At 48.7% G+C, this 19,133-nt stretch overlaps 1 protein-coding gene across 1 annotated transcript in view; it reads left to right on the plus strand.

The window, feature by feature from the left end:
* Hem (Nck associated protein 1 Hem) overlaps positions 1–19,133 on the plus strand; it is a 297,069-nt gene that overhangs the window by 125,808 nt on the left and 152,128 nt on the right. The window contains 2 exon segments of the mRNA XM_045741430.2: positions 2,329–2,461; positions 16,474–16,593. Of these exon segments, the coding sequence (XP_045597386.2) occupies positions 2,329–2,461; positions 16,474–16,593 (253 nt within the window).

A 19,133-nucleotide genomic window follows, 5' to 3' on the forward strand; every position in this document is an offset into this window, starting at 1 on the left:
AGTTTTCTACCTCTCTGTTCGGTTTTTGTTGTAGTTTCTTACCATGTGGGGTTTGTTTTGTTATGCCTACCTTTCTGGGTGCCTAACCCCGGTCGATGGCAGATAAGGAAAACCCCCAACCATATGGGGTTTTCCAGGGCCATTGCTCCCTGAAACCTCTCTGAAGGGGCCAGGTTCTGGCGCTGGTCCCTGGTAGGTCTGAACTCCTTAGCTAATGTCCCGGTCTAACATAACATACATTAGCCCGATAAGCTCCAGGGAGCCTCCGGGGCTCACATAGAAAATGGCGTTTCATTACATTCAACGCTGGTTTTTTCTTGCACTTCATAGGTTGTCTTCTCTTTCGCATCGGGTTGTCTTGTCCTTTCATGGGTTTTCAGGACTACAGTTATTTGATTTTCTCAATGTCCCCTCATTTTGTGCGGCGCTGGCGGAGCCGCTCCAGCTTGTGTTCGGGGTGGACGTCACATCTGCCCCGTTTCATACGCTTTCTCGTGTTTTGTTTCACCTCCGGCCTGCTCATGCGTCGCGTGAGCCATCCTGGTCCTTGATCAGGGTGCCCTCTTATCTTCTCAGTTTGTGGTAGCCCCTTCGGTTCAGATTTCTGCTCTTTGGTAGTGGTGGTAGGTTTATACGTTTGCAGCCTTTCTCCGTCCTTCTGGCGACGGTCGAGACGGCTGCTTGCCGGAGGGGTTCTTGGGTTACTGATGCTTGATTGGTTTGGCCGGGGGTGTGTCCTGTGTTATCCGGTTGCACTTTTTTTGCCGTTACCTGCGTACCGTGTATGGGGATGCGCTTTGGGTTGATCCGGTGTCCCTTATTCCCTGTTTCAGGGCTCGGGTCTCCGAGATCGTCCGCAGAGTTTTTATATCTTCCAGCCTGCAGCCTGTCCTTGCGCCCGTACTGTTCGGATGTTTGCAGCTTTTGCTGCTGTGTTGGTGATGTCGAGGGCTCATTTCAGGCGCAGGGATTTGAGGGTCGCACAGGTTCTTGGCTGCCCATTCTTTATGCGCGTGTCTGCTCCTGTGCGTTCTTGTTGCCTTGGTTTGCAGGTTGCAGCTTGTTGTCTCGGCTTCACGTTGCGAAATTTGTGGCGGCCGCCTCCCGGGTCAGCCCTTTCTTTTCCTTCTCTTGGGGTATAAAACTCCAGGGAACCGTAGGGGCTCTCCCATAGAAAACCAGCGTTAAATGTAATGAAACACCATTTTCTGGGTGAACCCCATTGGCTCCCTGACAACCCTCCCTCCCACCGGTCGGCGGTTTTTTCACTTTGGTTGAAGCTTAGCTTCCGAACAGATGCTAGGCAGCAAGCGCTGTAGGTCTGGGGCTCCCCCCTTCCCCTCTCGGGGCGGAGAGGGCTGCGCGGACGCTCGGCGCGGCAGTAAAGTGTGATGTTTGCTTGTTTAATTGTTTCCTTGGGATTGTAGGGAGTTTCTACCTCTCTGTTCGGTTTTTTGTTTTAGTTTTTTACCATGTGAGTTTTTTTTGTTATGCCTACCTTTCTGGGTGCCTAACCTCAGTCGATGGCAGATAAGGAAAACCCCAACCACAAATGGGTTTTCCAGGGCCATTGCTCCCTGAAACCTCTCTGAAGGGGCCAGGTTCTGGCGCTAATCTCTGATAGGTCTGAACTCCTTAGCTAATGTCCCAGGCTAATATAACATACGTTACCCCGATAAGCTCCAGGGAGCTTCTGGGGCTCACCCAGAAAATGGTGTTTCATTACATTCAACGTTGTTTTTTTCAGCAAAGTTGTCTTCTTCTGAGGCACATTGAAAGTAAGCTCTGGCAAGCTACTGAGGATGCTGTCTTAAGTTATCAGTGTTGAATGTAATGAAGCTCTCTCTTTCTGGTCGGCCTCTCAGTAGTTCCTCTTTCTTTTCTGTCCTTCTCTTCTTTCCATGGGATTTTTGCGTTTGATACTGATGGGCAGTGAGTGAGGCAGTTGGATTTTTCTCCTGATTATCTGATTGATTTCTCCCCTTCCCGTGTTGAGTGAACCAGATTCTTATCCTGGTTCCTGGTATGGTTGTGCAAGTCTCAAACCACTAAGCATTCAATGTGAATGCTTAGTGGTACCATTACTTTGTATCTGTACAGTTGCTGAGGAGTTGATAAGAAAGAGGCATTTCATTTAATACTTCAATTTGTATATGTGTCCTTTTACTTTTTTTGTCATGCAGTGAAAGATATATCAGATACATAATATATCTAAAACATAATATTTTGATTTTAGCATTAGGCAAAGAATGCAAGCACAATATATTTTTGCAGTTAATACTTTAATGAATTGTGGCTTAAAGTATAGTGTAATGTTTTGTTTTACAGCTTTTTCAGTAAACAGTTTGAAGAAAATTTCCACATGTGCTTGGAGTTTCCAGGACAGAACCGCTACATCATCTGCTTCCCATTAATTTGTTCACACATGCAAGCATGTACACATGAAATCTGCCCAGAGGAGGTAAAAGTTCTAACAATGTAGTTGCTATAAGTAATATATCATTTTGGAGGATGGGTTTTGATAATAGATTAGTATTTGTGTGTGTACTAACTTAGATGGGCTCATAGGATTCAGTGTCTACTCATAAGCTCCACCGTTCAATCATCAGCGGTTCAATGCAGTGACATACTTTGTTTCCTGTCATACATATTTACCTGTAAATTAGCCTAGCATTGAGTCTGTTCCATTTATTTACAACTCTTAAACTGAAGAAGTTTCTCCCTACATTTTTCTTACATCTGTCTCCACCAAGAGAGAGAGATATAGATTCTTTAAAGATATTCTTTAAAGAATATTGAGATAAATGGAGAAATAGGTATATACAGCTAGAGAGATTGAGATTGTGTATACCTATCAGTGATAACTGGGAAGTGAGATCTTGTTCTTTATGCCCCATCTCCTTGTCTTTTATACCTGGTAAGGGAATTACATCTCTTGACATTCAAGTTCTTGTTTTATTTCTCTTTAAATTGTGGATGGAAGTGCCTTTGACAACTTCCTCCTTCAATGCATTCCATTTGCTGAATTGGCATGTAGGGTATGAGAATTCTTTTATATCTCTATGACTCGATTGCATATTCACCTTCCACTAATGTTTCCTGGGGAGACCCCCACTTGTGGCTCCCTGAAGCTACTATACCAATATACAGTAGTACCATACTGCAAGGTGCCATCAGTTGCAAAGTTCATATTGTCTTACCAGTGATCACAAGCATATTGGTATGCTTGTGGTACCCCTGCACCTGGCCCTCTCAGAGAGGTGCAGGGAGCAGTGGCACTAAGAAAAAAAATTCTGTAAATTTATTTAAGTCTGCCACCACCAAGGGAAGGAACCCAGAAAATCAGCAAAACAAAATAGACCACTGCAAGCGATGAGTCACAATAACGTGGCTGAAGTATGTTGACCAGACCACACACTAGAAGTTGAAGGGACGACGTCCCTTCAACTTCTAGTGTGTGGTCTAGTCAAAATAGACCACTGCTTGGTTAAAATCCACCCCTCAGCCTAAAATTGGCTAAAAAAAAAATCCCCCAACAATGTAAACAAATAATCGTAAATTTGTGAAACTAACGCATCCTAGTTCATTTCACCTCCTCCACTCATTTGGGGGGAGGGGGGTGATGGAGGTAGACCAGGTCAGTCAGCTATTCTTCCATCAGTTCTTATACTGTACTGATGTATTCATGCCTGGTAGCCCACTCAGTTCACTTTGGCTCTTATCTCCTGTCATCAGCTAAGGAGGCATGGGCATGGTTTCATAAAAGTTGTCCAATGTCAACCAATATTTTTTGACTAGCTGTATATGAAAAAGGGCTGCAATTGTTCCAAGTTTCAGTACTGCAGCGTAAATAGAAAGGAAGATTTTTTATTTTTATATTTTTTTTCAACGAAATTTACACATTTTCAAGTGTAAATAAACAAACACACCTTTCAGATATAATCATTCTATGACACTTTTCTGACACATTTGTGTTCACCACATTTTCTACATTTGTGGTGAACACAAATGTAGATACTTATATATAACGTGTGTAATAACAGCAAGAGGAGTAGGTTGGGAGCCGCCATTTTGGTGAGGGCGGTGGCATCGTCTGCACGACTTATCATGTTGTTTACTGGTGACCACTATGGTCTTTGGGCACCATACCAGTTTACTTGTACAAGTATGGTGAATAAAACAGGTAGATACTTATATATAATGTGTGTATATAGCGTAATAACACCACAAACAGTATTGTTGGAGGAGAAATATTAGTGCGTCTGGCCTTGAGGGCGGCCGCCACCAGCTGACTGTGTGAGTAACTATGTCTTTGTGCCTTTACTCACCATACAAGCTTAGATGTACAGTTATGGTGAACAAAACATGTAAATACTTATATATAACATCTGTATATAAAAGCAAAAACAGTATGGTGGGTGGAGAATGGTGGCAAGTCAGGTGAGGTAAGGGAGGGAGTGGCAGCCAGTGGCGGGCTGCCACTGGGTGCCACTGCCACTCAGCATACCAACTTAGTGGTTCGTTATGGTGAACACGAATGTAGATACTTATGTATAATGTCTGTATATAGTGAATAAAAGCAAAAACAGTATGGTGGGAGGAGAATGTGGGGCGAGTGGCTGGCTGGTGTTTGGCGGTCACTCCTCGTTACTTTTTGACTCAGCAACTTAGTGGTTCGTTATGGTGAACAAAACATGCAGATACTTATATATAACCTGTGTATATAGTGTAATAACCGACAAAGTATTTCTTCACTGTTTGATGAACATAATTGAATCGGAGAATCAACAATATGCACACCATAATTTTGAGTACAGCGATGATTCACTCATTTTATTATATAAATATATCACACTACACACTATTGAATAATATTACAGCAAAAAAACTACAAAAAATCAATCAGAGACATTGAAATAATTAGGTAATTATCTCTTTGTGGCAACTCCGGCCTGACAGCTGGCGAGCAACAGTCCATCTGGGACGCACGCTGAGTCAGCGCCTGTTTTCTGGGGGAGCCCCGTCGGCTCCCCGGAGCTATCCCAGGCTGATATGCTAATGTCAGACTTTGGCATCAGTCATGTGTATGGAGTTCTTAGGCCTACCGGGGACCACGGCCAGAACCGGGCCCCCTCAGAGAGGCAAGGGGAGCAATGGCCTATAGAAGCCCCCGTGTAGTTGGAAGCATTCTATGTCTGCCATCGACCGGAACAGGCACCCAGAAAGGTAAGCGCCCCAAAACAAACCCCTATTCTGGTTAAAATTGCTACCTAATACCGAACTAGTGGATAGAACTCCCCAACTGAAAACAAGCAAATTAGTGTGACGTCACACACTGCCGCGCCGCTGTCTGCGCAGCTCCCCCCTCCCCAGGAGGGGGAAGGGGGAGCCCCAGACCCCCCGCGCCGGCTACTCACACCTCAGTTCTTGAGGCTGATGCTATAGGCGATGGTCGTGTGCTCTGGCTCCGGTGTCGCTACTGCACTGTGCTTTGAGTGTGGTGTTAGTTTTGGGGGTGCATCATGTTTTGTGTCCGGTTGCGGCGCTTCGCCGTTATTTGCGCGCCACAGCTTCTGTGTCCGGGGACGCGCTGTGGATTGATCCGGTTTCCCTTCTTCCCTGTTCGCGGGTTCGGGTCTCTCAGGTCGTCCGCAGGGTTATTAGGTCTAGCCAGCCTGTGGTCTATCCCCGTGCCCATGACGTTCGTAAGTTCGCGGCTCTTGCTGCCGTCTTTGGGAATATGTCTTGGTCTGATATTCGGGCGCGGGGATTTTGGCGGTCGAACAGGGTCCTGGCTGCTCGTTACCTTGTGAATGTCCCTGGCCCTCGTCGGGCCTGTGTTGCTTTGGGTCGGCGGTTGCAGCCAGTTGTCTCGGCTTCGAGTTGAGGGGTGAGCGACGACCGCCTCCCGGGTAAGTCCCTCTTTTTCTGTCTGTGGGTAGTTAGCTCCGGGGAGCCGACGGGGCTCCCCCCAGAAAACCAGCGTTGAATGTAATGAAACGCCATTTTCTGGGTGAGTCCCGGAGGCTCCCCGGCATCCCTCCCTCCCTCCGGTCGGCGTTTTTTTCGCGTTTTTGACATCCAGCCTCAAGAACTGAGGTGTGGGTAGCCGGCGCGGGGGGTCTGGGGCTCCCCCTTCCCCCTCCCGGGGAGGGGGGAGCTGCGCAGACAGCGGCGCGGCAGTGTGTGACGTCACACTAATTTGCTTGTTTTCGGTTGGGGAGTTCTATCCACTAGTTCGGTATTAGGTAGCAATTTTAACCAGAATAGGGGTTTGTTTTGGGGCGCTTACCTTTCTGGGTGCCTGTTCCGGTCGATGGCAGACATAGAATGCTTCCAACTACACGGGGGCTTCTATAGGCCATTGCTCCCCTTGCCTCTCTGAGGGGGCCCGGTTCTGGCCGTGGTCCCCGGTAGGCCTAAGAACTCCATACACATGACTGATGCCAAAGTCTGACATTAGCATATCAGCCTGGGATAGCTCCGGGGAGCCTCCGGGACTCACCCAGAAAATGGCGTTTCATTACATTCAACGCTGGTTTTTTGCCAGATTTCCCCGCCCTATAGTGGGCAATATATGCCACTTACGATTTTTTTATTATTTTTCCCATGATCAGTGATCACAAATTAACACGTTTAGAAGAAAAAATAATCATTTTTTTTTTTTTTGGTATGCACCTGTGTGTGACACATGCTAAATAGCCAGGCGCCATACAAGGTACTGCCCTTGCACTGTCAGGGTTCTCTTCCCTGGAGTGTTCAGGGATCTCCTTGCTTGCAGTAGCCCTCACCTGTCAGGTAAGCTGATTGTCTGGGACTGTCCATCTTTCCATAGCTTGGGAGTGCATTTTAGCTGGTGGGGTGTACTGTTGTTTGCTTTGCGCGAGGTAGTCCCTCCAGCTTATGTGCCTGATTGGGTCTAGGATTTTTCCTGGTTTACTCATGCTCCTACAGTCAGTGCTTGAGAGTTGCAGTTTAATTTGAACTTTTTGGCCCTTTTGGGGGTATTTTCATTCATTTGTGCCACTTTCATTTAGGGGTTTTCTCCATGCCTTCATGATTTATTAGGTTACACCCAGTGTTGGCATGTGTGTGGTTGCCTTCTTGTTTCTCTCTCTCGCCTTTTCTGCTGGAGTTGGGTGTCCTGGGTGCCTATACACCTGTATAGGGGCTACTGGCATAGCATTCCCAGTCCTGGGCATACCTGCAGGGTACACTGACCCTATAGTCCCTGGGAAAACCTTTATGGGCTCGGTGGTACCATGGATACCTCTGCAGGGCCTGCTCTCACTGCTTTCATCGTCTGTGCCACCAGGCGACATTTTTTGTGACATTCTCTGCCTCTTTCTTTGTTGCCTGTTGGGTCGGTGACACCTTCAACCCCAAGTCGTGTGGGACTTGTTCCCTGCACGTTGCTCACACCCTCCTTTTGATGTTCATGGGTATCAGGCAGCGACCCCTTTCTATATCTGTGTTGCAGTGTTCAATGTTCTGTGCCTGGTTAGTTGTGCTGGGTTTGCCCTGTTTATTGTTAGGGTCTCAGATTTGGAGGGGTTGGTTGCCTGAACCGGGGTTCCATCCACACCTCTTCCTTTCCTGGCATGCGTCGTGCTCTGTTCTTTCATCCCCCCTTCTGGCCCCGAAGTGTATGAGGGTTTCGCGGTCACGCCAGGGCTTAGCTCTGAATGTGAATTGGTCAGTTCTGGGGTTTGCCCATTCCAACTTATACATGGAGGCAGTTGAGCCTCCTGGTCCTGCCAAGGCTTCTGGGTCGTTCTGGCCTGCCTCCTCTTCAGAGGCCTCTCCCTTGGACTCCACTTTTCTATCCCTGGCGGTAGGCGTGGACAACGATTCTGCCCTGGGCTCTCTTCTGCGGTGCCTGGGGATTGGGGGAGTCAGAGTTTGGCCCTTGGGTCCCTTTTGACCTTTTGTGGACCTTGAGGCCTTCTGCGGAGAGTTTTGTTGTGGGGGGTGGGGTTTTTCTTATTTCCTTCCGTATAAGAGTTCGATTTGGGTGCAGTTATTCCCCCAAAGTTCGTTTCCAAGTGCCTTTGGGTTCTTCAGTATTGTCCTTTCAGAGGTTTCCTACATTTCAAACTCACCCAGCGGAGGCTTGAAAGAATTTTTGTGTGCACCTCCTGCGCGATCCGTATTGTTCCTCAGTTATACACCTGGGCTCTTTTCAGTTCAGTTCTTCTTTTCCTGTTTAGGTGAGTTCCGGGGTTCTGAGTCATTCCTGGCCAACAGACTGTCCCTTGCCCTTGAAGTGTGGTGCAGTTTATGTTATTTCTGCACGCTTGAGTAACAGGAGGTTCTATTGTGCTGCAGGGACATTCTTTGAATGTCCCTGCAGCACAATAAACAGAAAAACAACCAGGCCAGGGACCTGGTTGTTTTTCTCGGGGCTCTTTGGTGCCTTTCATTGCATGCCTCTTGGCTCATGCTCTCTGTTGTGAGGTTCAAAATTAAAAAAATAAAAAATAAAAATTAAAATGTTTATTTAGGTAAAGTACATACATACAAGGGGTAATACAAATATTGATGAATTTATAAATAGAGCTAGTACATACAATGCCTAAAGCCACTATTACGCAAAGCGTTTCGGGCAGGTTGGTCTCATGCCAACCCGTCCTCTTAAAAATAACGTCACTTTTCGCTCGTATGCGCGCTATGCCCAAATTTGGACGTAGTTTGAAATAAAATCGACTCATAAAAGTGACATTCTGTTCCGTTTTCTATTGAGTCATCCGGTGTACGCGCAGAGGTTATAAGAGGACACTTTAAATTAACGTTTTTCATAACGTTTTGAAACTTTATGAGAATTTCCTGCCCACCCAATCTACCAGAGGACCCATAACTTACTGTTGTTGAAAAAAAAATCCCAAATTTATTTTAATTTTTTTTCATTTTCAAATTACGTCCAAATTCGGCCATACAGGCAAACGGCCAAAAGCGACGTTCTTTTTAAGAGGACAGGTTGCTCATGCAGCCACATGCTCAGGTTCCTCGGTTGTTGGCTTTGTTAGTTGAGGATGTCCTTCATATTTGCTCGCTTTTGGGTTCCATCATGCACTTCTTGAGGCTCCTGGAGCATCATTGTGATTGGCTTCGCATAAAATATTGGGGTGTTTGGTGAAGCATCTCCTGTGGGGGGTTCTGGTCTCTACTGCTTCTGCATTGGTAGGCTTCCTCAAGCTCTATGCTCTGATCCTCTGGGAGGTGGTGACTGCAATTTCTGCCTCCGATATTGAGTGTTGATGAGCCGTGCCGCCCTGTGCATGGGCATGGCCCTTGGCTCTCATCTCCACTTCTTCCATTTCCTCGCTCCTGTTTCTTAGGGATATTATTTCCCAGTTCCTGTACTCACCTAGTTGTTCTTGTGGGGATTGAGCTTTGGCTCTTTGGTCCTGCCTCTCGACTGTCAATCAACTGATGTACAGATTCCTGAGCCTACTGGGCTCTGTCATATCTACATTTGAAACTGTGTATGGAGTCAGCCTCCACCACATCACTTCTTAGTGCATTCCATTTACTAACTACTCTGACACTGAAAAAGTTTTTTCTAATGTCTCTGTGGCTCATTTAGGTACTCGGCTTCCACCTGTGTCCCCTTATGCATGTACCAGCCGTGTTAAATAATCCATCTTTTAATCCTGTCTTCTGCGGCCACTGCTTGTTGGCCTATTTCTGACTTGTGGGTACATGTGGGTCACCCTTGTCTCCCAAGGTGGTTTATTCAGGCCAGGGCATCACCTACTGTTGGTTGGGAGAGAGATTTCTTGGAGCTGGTGCTGGATCACATGAGCTTCCCGTGGCCACATCTTCTTTGTCTGGTTGGCGCTGTGTTCGCTCTGTTTGGAAGACTGGCTCACGGGGTTCGCACAGGCCCTTTTGCAGGTTAATTTTTTGACGGAGCAGTTGGGGGAAGGCTCACTTGGTTTGCTGACTCTTGGTTGCACAATTCATGGTCTTTTCAGGTAGTTTCTGGTGGCTTGCAGTGGCATTGGCTGGTCTTTTGTCCCTTAGGGGCTCAGACCTTTTCTGGGGGGAGCCCCTACGGCTCCCCGGAGCTTACTAGGCTGATATGCTAATGTCAGACTTTGGCATCAGTCATGTGTATGGAGTTCTTATGGGCCTACCGGGGACCATGAGGCAGAACGTGGCCCCTCTCTAGAGAGGTAAGAGGAGCAATGGCCTATAGAAACCCTCGTGCAACTGGAAGCATTCTTTGTCTGCCATCGACCGGGTTAGGCACCCAGAAAGGTAGGCATCCCAAAACAAACTCCTATTCTGGTGAAAATTGCAACCAAAAGCCGAACGAGTGGATTGAACTCCCCCCAACAAAAAACGAGCAAACTAGTATGACGTCATTCGTCCGTCGCGCCGCTGTCTGTGCAGCCCCCCCCCCTTCCCGGGAGGGAGAAGGGGCAGCCCCAGACCTACCGCGCCGGCATTCCACACCCCAGTTCTGAGGCTGGAAGTCAAAAACACGCAAAAAAAAAACCCGACCGGAGGGAGGGATGCTGGGAGCCTCCGGGACTTACCCAGAAAATGGCATTTCATTACATTCAACGCTGGTTTCCTGGGGGAAGCCCCTACGGCTCCCCAGAGCTATCGGCTTGGTTGTGTGCTCTGGCTCCAGTCCTTTTGCGGCACTGTGCTTTGTGTGTGTGGCTGCTGTTCTCCAGGGATGCGAGTGCCAGGAGTTATTTCTCAGTACTCAGGCTGCATGCGCCTAGGGTTCCCGTCCCTAAGTGCCTTGTAAGTACTGCCCTTGGAGCTTGGGGTTATCTTCCACAAGTTCCTCGGGGTCTGCCTCTGTGTATCCGTTTTACTGCTCAGTTCCTCAGCTGCTCTTTGGGTACTTGGGGGTTTTGTCTCCCCTAGTTAACTTTAGGGTAAGAGGCAGTTTTCGCACTGGTAGAGGTGCAGGGGTGCTGTGCAGCTAGTTGTCACCGTATCACAGCGGCCTGGCTCTGTTCCTTGGGGTACGTTGTCCTCTTGCGGAGTTTTGTTTTTGTTTTTGCCTTGGTGGGGGGTTCTGCCCTATTTGCCACTGGTGTTTGGCCTCACCCTGATACTTGGTGGTGCCCCCTGCTTGATCCCCGTGAGTGTACACGTCCCTGGGGTTCAGCTTTAGACAGTTTGTTTGCCAGTTTTGGGTGCCGGTTAGCAGTACCCTGCCTGGGTTTACCTGAGCCCAAGTCCTCTTGAAGTAAACGCTCAGGACCCTGGGAATTCCCTACGGGACGGGTGGGTACGATTGATGTGACCCCGGGGTCCCCCCCTCACTTCGTGCGAGTTTGAGGGTTGTTCTGTCCCCTTGTCTCAGGGCGACCTTCACTGTTTTTGCCTCCATCATGCAGCCTGTTGGGTCGGTGACACTGCTTACCCCTTTTTTGGCTCCTGTCCTATGAGCTGAACTGTTTCTTCTATTTAGCGGTTCACTCGGGTCACGAACTGTTTGGCTACTTTTCTTGTAAAGTAGTCCTAGTTGACGCCTTCCCGCCGGGCACGTTGTGTGGTTTGGACATCATGTCATGCGCATGCGCCATTGGAGTTCGTTTTGGTCTGGGAGGTGTGCACCAGTGTGCATTTTTCTTTTGGGTGCTTCGCCTCTCGCTCTTCTCCTTTCTCTGGTCCGTACCCTGTAGCTACAGGGGTGTTCTGGATTGCAGCTATGGGGAGGACAGCCGGGGGTTTCCCTGTGTCATGGGTTTGGGGCGCCTCTTTTGCCTCTATCCTGCTCTCCTGTTTGTGCGGCTCTGGCCTTCCTTCCCTGGCGGTACTCCCAGGATCTTCTCGGCTACGTTGTGTTGTGACACGTTTGTGCCTACATTCGGTAGGTGAGTTTCTGCGGTCTGGCGTCTCTTTCGGCTAGGCGCTGGTTCATGGTTTTTGGATACGAATATAAGACCGTCAGCACACAGGTGACCGCCAAGGGCCTGTTGGCCCGTACGTGGCAGCTCCAGTCAAACTCTTATGCATGTCCAACCCATGCTCGAGTCGATCAAGGGACCCCACCTCATCCATGTTACGAGGTACGATGGTTAAGGTGCAAGTTATGTACTCACCTGGTTGTGCTTGTGAGGATTGAGCTCTGGCTCTTTGGTTCTGCCTCTCAGCCTTCAATCGCCTAGTGTGCAGGTTCCGAAGCCTGCTGGGCTCTATCATATCTATATTTGAAACTGTCTGGAGTCAGCCTCCACCACATCTCTGACTCATGCACATATGCATTAGTAACATGTGGTACTTGTTACTGTGTCAGGGTGTTGTGAGGTGACATTTTGCTGCAGTTTTGTGCCTGGGGATACGTGTTGAAGATTGCTTGTGGCATTTTTAGTGATCTTATCTGGGTCCCTCATTTCTTTCCCGTCTTGGAGTGCCAGGCTTGGCCCTTCCATGTACTTTGGTTTCTCTGTCCTCATCTAGTTGTCCGCCCCTGGTTGCGCTTCCTGGAGTTAAGCTTTGGCTCTTTCGTCCTGCCTCTTCCCTGTCGCTTCCCTGGCAGTCTACTGGGCTCTGTCATTTCCGCACTTGCAGCTGTGTGTGGGGTCAGCCTCCACCACTTCCCTTCCTCATACATTCCATTTGTTTACTACTCTGCCACTGGAATGTTTTTTTCTTGTGTTTCTTTGGTTCCTTTAGGCGCTCCTTTCCCCCTGTGTCGCATGGTGCATATGCACTTGTGTTGGTTAGTCTGTCTTCGTTGATCGTACCCCTCGGTTCAGGTACTAGTCTGATGGCAAACCTTTGCACCTTCTTTAGTTTGGTTTGTTGGGACAGGGCCTGCGACTCTGTGTTGTTGGCAGGATTTGTTGGGACGTGGTCTGCAGCTCTGTGGGTTGGTCGTGTCCCTTTCGTTCCTGATTTGCTGTATGCCTTCTTCGTTCCTCATCTTCCTGCTTCACTCTTGTCCCTGGCCACTGGTGCTGGGGCTGTTCTTCTGGTCTTTTCTCGTTTTCTCCTACACACTAGTTGTGTGTTTTGTTTGTGCCTTTTGGCCCTCCTGTTGCCAGGGTTGGGTTCCTGTTTTCCTGGCCTGCCCTGCCTATTCATTTTCAGGGTCTCGCGGTGTCCCTTTTCTGGAGTCTTGCGTCAGACTCGTAGTCTCCGATCTCCTGTCGAGCTCACTTGTGTTGGGGAGTTTTCTGTTTGCCCGACGTTTCATCTCCTTCTCTGTCGGCTTGGGTTTCCGGCTGTGCTTGCTTGGTAGTCGCACCCGAGATCTTCCCGCGGCTCTGCCTCTTTCTAGGCTTGAATGAACCTTAATGGGGCTGGTTAGGTTCTGTCTTGAGTCTCTCACCTTCAGTTGGTGGTCAGGTGGGTTCGTTGTTGGTGTCCTACCTGCTTGCTTCTTCTTGGCGGCAGTATGGGGTTTTCTGGTGGTCCTTCCATTTCCTTCTGTCCCTTCTTAGGTGGCTGCGTTTGATAGCATCGGCTTGTCTTTTCTGGTGGAGGTTTGGGGCCGTCATCTTGCCGCATACTGTCGCCTTTGTGCGGCGCTGGCGGAGCTGCTTCAGCTTGCCTTCGGTCTTGGTGTTACATCTGAGCCATTTCGTAAGCTGTCTCGTGTGTTGTTTCACCTCTGCTCATGCGCCGCCTGAGCAGGCCTTTCTTGGTCTTTGGGCAGCGTCCTCTTTCTTCTTCTCCTCAGTTTGTTGTGGCCCCTTCGGTTCGGGTTTGTTTCTCGAAGGCTCTTTTCCTGTTAGCATTTGCCTCTAGGGGTCGGGTTGGTGAGCTTCCTGTTCTCCTCCGGTGCAGGGGTTTCTGCTCCTTCGGTCGTGGCGTTAGGTTTGTTCGGTTGCAGCAGTCTCCCTTTTTTCTGGAACAGAATGAGACCAGAATGCTGCTTTCCGGATGGGTCCTTGGTTTGTTGGTGCTTGGTTGGTCGAGCCGGGGGTGTATCGTGTTTTGTGTTGCGGCCTCCGTTGTTATTTGCGCGCCACGGCTTTTGTGTCCGGGAAGCGCTCTAGATTGATCTGGTCTCTTACTTCCCTGTTCGCGGGTGAGGGTCTCCCGGGTCGTCCGCCATGTTATTGAGGCTAGCCAGCCTGCGTTCTATCCCCGTGTCAATGACATTCATAGATTTGCTGCTTTTGCTGCCGTCTTGGCGGCATGTCCTGGCTGACATTCAGGCACGGGGCTTTTGGCGGTCATACAAGGGCCTGGCTGCTCGATATCTCATGGTCATTCCCAGGCCCATTCGGGCCTAGTGTTGCCTTGGGTTGGCAGTTGCAGCCAGTTGTCTCGACTTTGAGTTGGGTATTGTGCAGTGACCGCTTCCCAGGTACGACCCTCTTATTTCCTCTGTGGGTAGTTAGCTCTAGGGAGCCGAAGAGCCCCCCTCCCCCCCCCCAGAAAACCAGCGTTGAATGTAATGAAATGCCATTTTCTGGGTGAGACTCGATGGCTCCCCGGCATCCCTCCCTCCCTCCCTCCGGTCGGCGGTTTTTCGCGTTTTTTTGACATCCAGCCTCAGAACTGATGGTGGATAGCCGATGTGGTAGGTCTGGGGCTCCCCCTTCCCCCTCCCAGGGAGGGGGGAACTGCGCAGACAGCGGCATGGCGACGTGTGATGTCATGATCGTTTGCTCGTTTCTTTTAGGGGGAGTTCTATCCACTTGTTCGGCTTGTGATAGCAATTTTCACCAGAAAAGGGGTTTCTTTTGGGACGCTTATCTTTCTGGGTGCCTCACCCAGTCGATGGCAGACATAGAATGCTTCCAACCACACGGGGGTTTCTATAGGCCATTGCTTCCCTTGGCTCTCTGAGGGGGCCAGGTCCTGGCCTGTGGTCCGCGGTAGGCCCATAGAACTCCATACACATGACTGATGCCAAAGTCTGACATTAGTACATCAGCCTGGATAAGCTTTAAGGGAGCCTCCGGGTCTCATCCAGAAAATGGCGTTTTATTACATTCAACGCTGGTTTTTTTAGTGTTAGATTGTCTGGGATATTCCTCTGCTTTCGCTAATTGTTTTCACTGATGCCTCAGCTGGGATTTTGTGACCTGCACTTATAAGATGTAACTGTCATTGCACTTCCTGATGTGGTTTCCTCCTCTGCTCGACATTGCAGTTACATGTCACTGAAGGTTGATTCCACGAAGGGTTCATGCTGACCCTTTTATGGTTCACTACTTTGACGCTGTCATGGGGGCACTTCTAGATCCTTTTACCATCTCCTGAAAGACCTCCAATTTGTGGATCTTTCAGGTTGACCAGACCACACAAGAGAAAGTGAAGGGACGACGACATTTCGGTCCATCCTGGACCATTCTCAAGTCGATCGATCTTTCAGGTTATTTCCAGCGACCTGCATTGGAGCTGATCAGTTACTCCCCTGTATTTAGGATAGGTTCAATTTGGTCAGGCATCCTCCTGGCCCAGTATCAGGTCGTTCCATTTGGTCAGTTTGTTTGACATCAGGCATGGATGAGTTAATTTCATCCCTTCGGTGGGTATCTCAATTGTTCCCGGTCCCAAATGTGGACGGGGCAGACCTGCAATACATCTTCAATCTTTCAGGGTCTCAACAACTTCATTCCATGTCTAACCTGCATGACCACCCTTGCCCAGGTTTATCTACTATTACAGGCTAGAGCCTGGATGGTGTCCTTGGACCTCAAGGATGCTTACTGGGACATCATATACATCCAGGTTCCATTCTTTTCCTCGACTGTATCCTAAATCTCTTCCAAGTTTTATATAGTTATAATGGCTTATTGCTGTCTCTCTTCCTGTGTTATGCTGTTCTTGTTTCTCCCTGTCCTCATTTTTACTTGCTAGGGTTGAACTCCACTTGCCATTTGTTTGACCACTCTAGTAGACTGTTAGATCTTTCTTCAGCATTCTGCGGTCTTCTTTTGTCCTCATAGTCCTTAAGATCTTAGTATCATGTGCAAATAAAAACATGAATGAATCTATTCATGTGTATACATACTTGTGTGTGCGTACATTTTTCAAAGTATCTTTTTGTTTACGAATATTATACTGTATATGATACCCAAACTGAATTAATGGAAGGAGTTATTTTACCATCTTTCCTTTGGTGAAGGGCATTTAAGTGTTAGCCATTTTCTTCATGTTTACCATATTTCCCCCTTCATATAACATTACATGTAGGTAAGTTTGTTGAGGTGAGGAGCACATACTCAAGTGGTTAAGCGTTATATTTTTAGCTGTTTTGTAGGTAGCGGTTAAATATTTCTTTTAGGTCAGTTGTTTAGATAACTCGTATTTCCTTCCTCCCTTTTCAGCTCGAGGTAGGACATGGACATCCTAAGAACTCTTGTGTGTAGTTCACATTTATACTTTTCTTATACTAGTGTAATCCAAATTATACATAAATGATAATACCTTATGCTTAATACAGTTATCAATATAGTGTCAATATAGTATCAAGAAATTGAATTTAATTAAGTAAATATTCTCCTAAATGTACAGTATTAATGTTTATATTTTCTACAGCGTTACCATATACGAGAACGAAGCCTATCTGTAGTCAATATGTTTCTGGAAGAGATGGCTAAAGAAGCAAAAAATATCATTACTACAATCTGTGATGAGCAGTGCATCCTTTCTGACAAGGTATGATCTTAGGTTGCAACTTTAATGGCTGTCAAGTTTTATAGGTATCCTTGCTCTCAAATTTTTGTTTTGTTTTCTGGGAGTGGCCTCTCTATGGTTCCGTGGAGGTAGCTACCTGGATAACCCTACACCTACCATGTCACACTAGGGCATTGGAAGTCAAAAATGCCTACTGATAGACCAGGGACAATTTCTGGTCTACTAAATAGAGGCTTAGGGAGCAGGGGGATATTTGGTCGCCCTAACCAAGAGGAAAAACCACCAGAAAGGTTGAGCACATCAAAATATACAATGGCATTTGCATCACTGTATTATCACTGCATCTAAAATGCTATAATACATGTAAATAAATAGAAAAGTAGATTGAAAAAATAAAAAGATATATCAATTATTAGAATACCTTTATGTCCTGGCATTATATTTTCTTTAACTATGTATGAAGCAGAAAGCTTAACTGCTGCATTATTTTTTGCTCGTAAATTTGTTTAATATACAGTTGGCACAGTTGAATATCCCTGAGAGCTGAAAGCCTTTAGTTTGCATGATATACAAAGTTTTATTGTACAGTTCAGTATCCACACGATTTAACGACCCATAGGGGACTGTTCCAAGGTTGTTAAATCCAGGGCTCGGCTAAATCCGGAGGGTTTAAAGTGTCGGTGACAGTTTAGTCATATTTGGGAGAGCAACAGGATGGAGGGTGGGTGGGCTGGCTGTCTGGTTAACTTGCTGGTAGATGGGTTGGTGGGCAGGCGAGTGGCCTGGTATAGCCAAGTGTGCTGGCTGGCTGGGTAGGTCAGGCAAGTGGTCTGGCTGGTGCAGCCAAGTGGTCTGGCTGGTGCAGCCAAGTGGTCTGGCTGGTGCAGCCAAGTGGTCTGGCTGGTGCAGCCAAGTGGTCTGGCTGGTGCAGCCAAGTGGTCTGGCTGGTGCAGCCAAGTGGTCTGGCTGGTGCAGCCAAGTGGTCTGGCTGGTGCAGCCAAGTGGTCTGGCTGGTGCAGCCAAGTGGTCTGGCTGGTGCAGCCAAGTGGTCTGGCTGGTGCAGCCAAGTGGTCTGGCTGGTGCAGCCAAGTGGTCTGGCTGGTGCAGCCAAGTGGTCTGGCTGGTGCAGCCAAGTGGTCTGGCTGGTGCAGCCAAGTGGTCTGGCTGGTGGGTGGGGCAGGCAAGTGGGATGGATGGATGGATGAATGGGTAACTGGCTGGCAGGTAGGAGTGGGGGTGGGCAGGTAGGGTGGGTGGATAGATTGGTTGCTGACTAACAGGCTGGCAGGCAGGTGGGTGGATGGATTTGTGGCTGACTGGTTAAGGTGGATGGGCAGAGTGGGTGGGGGTGGCTGGCAGGGTGGTTGAGCAGGTGGGTGGATGGATGGATTGATGGCTGACTGACTGGCAGGCTGGCTTGTTGGGTGGCCTGGCTGGGTGGGTAGGTAGGTGGATGAATTGGTGCTGGCTGGAAGGTGGAAGGGGTGGGAGGTTAAGCCTGGCCTCAGGCTAGGCTTGGAGAGTAGAAAATCTTCCAGAACCTCATCAAGCTAGTAAGGTGGGCGGACTAGTTGGGTTAATTGGATGGATGGATTGGTGGCTGACTCATGTGGTTTGAATAGCAGGGTGGCAGGCAGACTATCACAGAGTGGCTGTGATCACGCCTCGTCCATCCATTCGGGGGCCTGATGGCTGAGTGGACAGTGCTTGGGATTCGTAGCCTTTGATTCCCGAAGGAGGCGGAAACAAATGGGCAAATTTTCTTTCACCCTAATGCCCTTGTTCACCTAGCAGTAAATAGGTACCTGGGAGTTAGACAGCTGCTAAGGGCTGCTTGTTGAGGATGTGTAATAAGAAGGAAGTCTGGTCGAGGACTGGACCGCGGGAAAACCAAGCCCCGAAATCATCTCAAGATAACCTCAAGATCCCCCCATCTCCCTTATCCCCACAACATCCTACCCACCTTATCCCTCAAGATAACCCCCCATCTCCCTCATCCCCACAACATCGTAACCACCCTCCCCCCCATCCCCATAACAGACCCTCCCAGAAATATCCCTCACCCCTCCAGCCACGTCTAGATGGCCGGTACAAGATTAATACAGTAAGGGGCCTGATTTTTGGCTTCCTTCCTACCATATGGTGGCCTTGCAGGCAGACTGACTGGCTGCCCAACTGACTGGCTGCCCGACTGACTGGCTGCCCGACTGACTGGCTGCCCAACTGACTGACTGCCCAACTGACTGACTGCCCGACTGCTCGACTGACTGCCCGACTGCTCGACTGACTGCCCGACTGCTCGACTGACTGCCCGACTGCTCGACTGACTGCCCGACATACTGACTGACTGCCCGACTTACTGACTGACTGCCCGACTGACTGCATGACGTGGCTTGCCTTGGCTTGCCTTGGCTTGCCTTGGCTTGCCTTGGCTTGGCTTGCCTTGGCTTGCCTTGGCTTGGCTTGGCTTGGCTTGGCTTGCCTTGGCTTGCCTTGCCTTGCCTTGCCTTGCCTTGGTGCGGCTCGGCTCGGCTCGACTCGGCTCGGCTCGACTCGACTTT

This window comes from Procambarus clarkii, chromosome 19 (genome assembly GCF_040958095.1).
Source record: "Procambarus clarkii isolate CNS0578487 chromosome 19, FALCON_Pclarkii_2.0, whole genome shotgun sequence".
Lineage (NCBI taxonomy): Eukaryota > Metazoa > Arthropoda > Malacostraca > Decapoda > Cambaridae > Procambarus > Procambarus clarkii.